This window comes from Medicago truncatula, chromosome 1 (genome assembly GCF_003473485.1).
Source record: "Medicago truncatula cultivar Jemalong A17 chromosome 1, MtrunA17r5.0-ANR, whole genome shotgun sequence".
In the NCBI taxonomy this organism is placed as follows: domain Eukaryota; kingdom Viridiplantae; phylum Streptophyta; class Magnoliopsida; order Fabales; family Fabaceae; genus Medicago; species Medicago truncatula.
This window is the reverse complement of record NC_053042.1, coordinates 34406208-34414164: the sequence shown is the minus strand read 5'-3', so window position 1 is coordinate 34414164 and position 7957 is coordinate 34406208. Positions and strand designations below refer to the sequence as shown.

The following is a 7957-nucleotide window of genomic DNA, read 5'->3' as shown; positions in this document are numbered from 1 at the left end:
TTAATTTTCCCAGTACAAGGAGTGCCAAGAAAAAGATTAAGAAAAAGAAGAAACACTTACATCAAAGGTCCTGAATGTATGATAAAAAATAGCCAAAAGATAAGTTCGATAAAAACCAATTCCCAAATACAAAAGAGGATTGAGCCACCACATATGAAAGTTGAAAGCAAAATTAACATGATTCGCCTTCAATCTCAAAAAAGATTGGAGCTTATTTTTTTCTAGAAGACAATGAATAGAGTTTCCCTTTTGCCGAAAAATGTGAGTATTTCTTTCTCACCAAAAGACTCAATCATATGACATCCAAATAAGATGAAGAATCGAGCGAAGATTTTTGGAGAAACCACCTAACGATCTGAATTGAAGTAAATGATCCGATTTTCTTTTTGACATTGTTACCTTGAAATTGATTTAATTTTTTCCTAATCTATTTAACTTATAGATGATGTATCATAGGTGTCAAATCAACATCAAAGCATGAAAAATATTAAAAATAACAGTAATACTTGAACATTAAAAATTTAAAGAAATTTATCAATATGCCTTCATCGTTTATTTTTTTTCAAAGTGTACCTTGGTAGTTCATATATTTATATGAAAAAATCGTTTAAATTAATTTTCAATGACATCAATTTTTCAGATCAAAAAATCATGAACAACGTAAAATGAATAGATGAAGAAATAGACCAAGTCAAATAGCACACCGGAAAGAGAAAATATAGATGATGATGATGAGCTGGGCCAACATCAAATTAACCATTCTATTTTTGAGAAATTTACTTGTCAACCCCAGTTGTACCTCTCCACCCCCAAAACCCTTAAAAGTCTAAAAATTCCCTTTTAACCAATACAATAAAAACAACATTTACCATCCATGTTACAGGCTTTGTATTTTTGACAGATTGTAAAATTTTACGAATTTTTTGACATTTCGTAGAGAAAAATATCCATTACAACTATTTTCTTAATTTTTCAAGAACCTTGAAATGCCAAAAATGCTCTTTAAGCACCTTTGATTGCTCACAAGAACCTCAAAATGTCAAAAAAAAACAAGAAGCTCCTATCGAGTCATAATTTTCGATTGCCTGAGATCAGGAGATAAAATTTGATTTGCCTTGAACTCCATTTACTACTGGATCAAGACTTACTCCCGAAACATGGATCGAGTGTTAGGACATGATCCGTTTTCTGAAACACATTTGACGGAACCAGGCATAAATTTTTTGAATTTCAGCAACAATATAATTTAACAACCACTAATTTTTCCACCACTATTAACTCGTCCATAATTCAACAACAACATATCATCATTCACAATTCAACACCAATACGCCATAACTTCAAATTCAACAACAATACTCCAAAGATTAAAATTCAACAACCATTCATTATAGAAATTGACAACACAATATAAAATTACATCAAATCTCTACTAACACTTTCTACACTTGCAGTTCGAACTAGTCCAAAGATATAACACTCGATCTTCATATACCGACTAGGAAAAATATGGATTTTACATCACTACATATCTATGTCGTTATTGTGCATCATATCTATGTATGATACCTGAACAACAACATTAGATGCGGTATGATTTTTACCAGCATCATTATCAAAATGGTTAAGTTGCTTCTTCAACTCAGGCAAAATGTTGATGGGTGTTAAAAATATCTTAATTGTTTTCTTCAAAGTTTCGTATATGACATGAGCTTCCACCTGATCTACTTGACACATGTAGATACGTAGATACAAGAGAAAATATCAGAAAGAAATGAAATGAAAAAAAGAATAAAATGAAATGTAGATTCACTAAAGACATATATTTATATGTGGTTCAATATTATCCGCATAAATTGTCGGTGCATTGTGCACCACATAAAACATAAAAGACATATATTTATATAATGCTAATGATATATTGGTCACACAAAAAATGTCGGTGCATTATCTACTAAAAAAAAAGGTATGAACGCCCAAAAAAATGTGGATGGACTATAATATTATATCTTATATATACACATGTCATATCATATCTAGTGAATTGTTTCTTCCTCTTCACTATCCACCATAATCAGATTGGCTTCATTTGATTCTTTCAATATCCATGAGTTCTCGAAACCAAATCTTTCTCTGCACAAAAGTATCTTTCCAAGAGCCAACTTCATTTTCTTGTATTATTTCCACTCCGCACATGAGGGAGGTAGTGGTCACCCATCCTTCAGAAATACATGAACAAAATGATTGGGGATTAATCCAAGATACATAATGTGAAAATTTGGGTTATGTGGTGTTGACCTCTAACTGGGAAAAAAGTCTCAGAAATACCTTTTTCAAGTTTTGTCAATTTAGCTGCAATTTTATTGTACCAAGTTGCAATAATGTGACCCGATAACGTCAACCGCTTCTCTTTTGGTGCAATTCCACTATTATTTTGTGAGGGGTACATATCATCGCTAATATATTTAAACATGCCTCAGAGCCAAATATTAGCATATAATCCGTCTTATGATTATTTTACTCTTTAAGCAGTGTGTAACAAATTATGGACCGAGTATTTTCACCTTTACCAAGATGCTCAACTACAACTCCGAATTCACAATTACCTTCATCTCGAACATCCACAATTTTTTCAATATATGGATGAATGGACAAAGACATCTCATAAATATTGGGTATATGTTTGACCGTGGAACCAAATTAGGCAATTAATTACCAATACGAGCACATTTCTTTTTAGGGATTGACGACCGTAACAATTGACTATCTAGAAATTGGGAGTCGACGTGCTCACACAAAGATTCTTCTTTGTTCCTGGCTGATGTTACTTCTTCATTTGGATAATACGGGATTTTCATTGCATGTTGTAGTTTATCAATGTAATCTTTCTGTGTAAATTTCATGCATTGTAATGTTACTTACATTGAAATAAATCAAAGGACTATATTTTTAAGTGGACTCATTTTCTAAATTTTCTCGGCTTGATAGTAATGTAAATTCCACTGATACCATTGCATCATATCCGTAGACAAATTTGAAGGATGGTTCCTATGTTGATGATTGCAGTGTATGTACATGCTCATAGCACTCCAACAAGCTCCTCGGCCATTCCGATTTTGCTCCATTCAATCGCTTCCTCATTCTGTTAAGGTTGATCTTGTTAACTCAATGAAGAGTAGGATTACCAGAGTACGTGATGTGAACTTTAAGTCTGGATGTTAAGTATTTGCACATAAAGCGTCTAGAATCGACACATTTGATCATATGCCAATATTCAGTACTTTCGATTAGATTCCATTGACCATTTTTTGTTAAACCTCATTGTTTGACGGAACAGAATGGAATAGGGTGTAATAGAGCGGAATGGAGCAGAGATTCCGTTCCATTGTTTGTTATGTATTGGTTCCATTGACCCTTTTTGTTATATATTGGTTATAGAACTAGCTCAATCTCAAATGTGATGCGTGTTCTTCATAAACGACGTGCACCTTGTAATTTAATTCAATCAAGAACTAAAAAAAATGGTAGACATGAGAGTTTCACCTAAATCCTCGCAATTCAATTTGTTAATAGAGTATAAGGGATATTCAACTCGTTACAAAATAATGGTGTTAATTAATTAACCACTTTCCAAGCAAGCAAAATAATTACAACACCAAAAAATACCAAACAAGAGTTAGACTTAAATTTGCTAATAAACCAACCAATTTCAGAATAATGTTTTGATACTATTCAGTACTTTATCAACATCATCAAATCATTCTTTTGTTTATCTAACGTTTAAGAAATGTTCACTTAATTATATATAGAAAAACAAAATGTACATATCACGAATGAATCATAATCATAATCATAATCATAATCAATACCCCCTACAAATGCTAATCAATGTGTATAACCCCCTCCCAATAACCAAATGAAACCCTAACCAATCACACTGAAAACTTAAAAGAAAAAAAAAAACCTATAATCCCAATCAAGCACGTGGCATGCCCTTTGAAGCCAAACACTATATATGATTACATCACAAAACCACAAATTTCCGTAACTTGAGAGATAAGAACCATATACATAATATGTACACATCATCATACTTTTTATAACAAGACCATGCTATTATTATCAACCTGGAATCTCATTCCTTCCATGTCTGATGAGGCCACACCATCATGATGATCTTCCAAATCCATGTCCCACAAATATCCATATCCATCATCACATTTAGGACTAATTTGAGTAACACTACTACAATTGTTGTTTGTTTCTTTAGAAAATTGAAGAAGATTCATCAAAGAATTATTTTGGTTCTCATTTAAATGACAATGATGGGTTGTCATTGAAGATGAGAATGAAGCAAATTGGTTATACCCAATTGGCATGGTTTGGTTGGTTAGGGATGGGACTATAGTCTCATACATTTCTTGTGGACTTAATTTGGCATTATTTTCTGTCTTGCCTTTATGAAATACTCTACACAAAACCCAGTCTTCCTGTAATCAACAAAAGTTTGAACTAATTAACAAAAATAAATGTGAAACCAAAATAACTAGATTTTTAAAGAAGCTTTAACATCACACTTAAAATACGTGAGAATCATTTCTTTTCCACTTATGTAATATTCTATTCTATCCAATTCAATCAATGACAACAATAAATCTCTTAATTAAGATTTGGACCAAAAAAGTCCTCACATACACATTGTTTTCCTCTATCTCAAAAAGATGCTAAATCCAATCACTCTTCCAACTTTCTCACCTTATTTTAAATAGCTAGCTCTTGAATTTTGTTTCTACGTCAAGTTTATTAAAAAAACTTAATTAGAGATTCTTGTAAGAAAACTTGAATTTATTCTACATTGATGTTTTTTATACTTATAGGAATATTAGTCAATCATATTTAATTAATGTTTTAATGTTTTTTGAAATGGAACTAATGTTTAATTGATTAATTAAATCATTAGATCTAGTAAAATAAAATATCTCCATCAAGATATAATAGTAGTTCAGTAGTTCTCAATTCTCATCAAAGCGCATTAGCTTTAGTGGATCCTCACACTACTAAATGGACATTTTAATTTCTTTTGAAAAATAAAATAAGATTTCAACTTGCTTCTTAGGTAGCCAATTTATTTATACCTAATAAAAACTACACATATTGAGTTTAGAAAGAAAAAAAATACACATATAAATGACTCTTCTTATTAAAGCCTCACCACCATGTCCTCGTGAGCTTAACTCAATTCGTAGGAACAATGCATAATATACGCAAGGTCTGAGGTTTAAACTCCGACCGCAACCAAAAAAAGCTTCACCACCCTCACAAACCTTAGGCTTCATATTATTCAAGCCCGTACATTCTTATGTAGCAATTACATTATGCAAACGCGTAAACTAAAAGATAATAATCGTGATATATCCTATCATTGTCACGTTTGAAAATTGATTGAAAGTTAAAGAAAAAGTGAAAATAAACGTACCTTAGGTGGCATATGTGGGGTTTCCAACCTAAACTCATGCATGATCCAACCTGTTTTGATTCCATTTGGAGCTCTATTCCTATAGAACACTAGAGTTTTCCTCATTCCTACAACCTCATGTGTGATTGGATCGAACACCGTTCGATCCTTTCCTGTTGCTTTCCAATATCCAGATGTCGTAGCCCTATTGGTTCTAAAACCTGTGGCATATTTACGGTCACGAAAGCTAAAGAAGTACCATTCAGTTGCGTTGAGTTTAGCCACCTCTGAAAAAAAACAAAAGCACGCATGCATGAATAGAGAGAGATAATAGGTCAATTTTTGGTACCATATGGAAAAACATGTGACTTAGGTAGGTAAAACAAGGGTGTTAGATAGATAAGAATATAATCTAATATCATTGTGTGTAAATAATTAATTGTATCTAAGTACGTATTAGAATAATTATGACAATAATGACAAAAATAATTTGGTTTTGTTTATGTATGATGATCACGTTAATTAGCGTGTCAATTAGTTCATAAATGACATGTAATTTTCAAGTTTCTAATTGAGACGGATAAAGTGACCTAAGCATGGTATTTTTGGGGTTTCAATTTTGAAACGTGTTTTGCTATATATGTGTAATTCCGTTCTCTTTGTATTTTTCAGTTTCACCCCATTTACAAAAACAAGAGTTTGATTTAACATGAAAAATTGCTTATTCGAATCTAAAATAAGCACAAATTCCCTCAAAAAAAAAAAAAAGCACAAATTATCTTAGAACTAACTAGAAATATTTCCATAAGCTAATTTTTGATTAATTTCATGATTGTGTCTAATTTCAGAAACTAGTTGAAGAAGATACAAGCATTAATCACCTTACAGAATATTCGCAAAGCATGCTTAAAGATAATGTTGATTATCTATGTAAAATTACCGATAGAGAATAACGATAATTTTTAAAAAAAATAATGGTGTATATTATGTAAAGTTTAATTGTCGCACACTTTCAGAGCAAAACAATAATTTACACTAACATTCAGGTCGGTGTATTTTTGTTTTGCTTTGATAGTGTATACACTTTAAATACATTGAGTAAATATATATTAATATAATTTCTTTTCTCTAAAAAAAAATATATTAATATAATTTCTAGTTATATATTTTATGTTAAAATTTATGACATGGTATGGAAGTAACCTCAATTATCAATCACAAAAGAAGTAGCAAATGAATGCAACAAGCTTTCCCTTACGAGCTCATGACAAGCAAAAGCCCAAAACAATGTTTCAATGTTGTATGGTACAGTCATGTGTATGTATTTAATATTATAGACTTAGATACATGCAGGAATCAAAGATTAAAGATAAATAGAAAGATAAACATAGAGAAAAATAGTAAGTTTGAAAAAAATATGTAATAATTAATCACATGAAAGTGAAAGGATAAAATATTAATTAACCACAAAAGTAGAATACTTAGTTAAACCGTTTTAACCGCATAAAGAAAATGGTAGAAAATTACATGAACAAATAAAAGCAAGAAGAATATTTAGAATGTTCATAGTTTGAATTTCATAAAGATCATAATAATATTGTTTGATATAAAAATAAACGTGTTTGGGACGCGTTTACAGCAGAAAAAACAACTAGGTACAAACTTCACAAAGGACAAAAGCAATTATATTTTTTGACAAACAAAAGCAATTATGTATAAAGGCATAATCAAATAGTACCATATTATATATAATAATTATTTTATAGCCTTAATGATTTACTATTTATTGGAAGAGACAAGTATATTGATGAAGAAGTTTCCATTACTAGCCTTAATCATTGAAGAACTGAACAATAAACTATTAACCGTAACGTAACTGCAAAACTCCATAACCAATTTTCTCTTTTATTTTATTGCACTCTCATTCTCATTCTCATTCTCATGATCTCATGCTTTCTGTTATATGCAAGAACTTGCACCTTTATTTATTTCTTCTTCATTTTTTCCAAAGTTTCTTTTTAAAAAAGGCAAATATATTTCAAGTTTCAACTCATAAATAAATAAATATAAGGCTCAAAACATAAATAAAGTTGTTAAAAATATTTCTCTAATTAAGGAAAGTAAAATTAAAGAGATGAAGTGAAAATGATGATAAATATAATATATACCAGGAAGTTGCCAAGGCTCGCAAGTATGCAAGTCAATTTCCTCCAAGGTACCCTTAAGAACATCCTCATTAGTGATTTTTTTGTAAAGGTAATGAAGGACCAACTCTTCATCACTGGGGTAAAATCGAAAGCCAGGGGGAAGTGAAGCACCGACATCTCTAAGACCCATGATTAATTAATTTTGTAAGCTAGGGAGAGAAAGAGGAAGATATATTTTTGAAATTTTGGATATATATGGTAGAGGTGTGGATATATATAAAGTATAAGAATCTATATAATTGAAGCTAGCTTTGAGTGATTGCTTGTATTAAGGTATTATTATAGCAGAAAGGAT

At 30.9% G+C, this 7957-nt stretch overlaps 1 protein-coding gene across 1 annotated transcript; it reads right to left on the bottom strand.

Annotated features, from left to right (window-relative positions):
• Positions 1 to 3825: 3825 nt before the first annotated feature.
• On the bottom strand, positions 3826 to 7955 carry LOC25484250 (protein CUP-SHAPED COTYLEDON 3). Its single transcript, XM_013613020.3, has 3 exons — positions 7624 to 7955; positions 5477 to 5742; positions 3826 to 4490 (listed from the first exon to the last, which is right to left on the bottom strand). The coding sequence occupies exons 1-3, from the start codon at positions 7790 to 7792 to the stop codon at positions 4098 to 4100; spliced, it is 828 nt and encodes a 275-aa protein (XP_013468474.1). The 5' UTR covers positions 7793 to 7955; the 3' UTR covers positions 3826 to 4097.
• Positions 7956 to 7957: the final 2 nt, after the last annotated feature.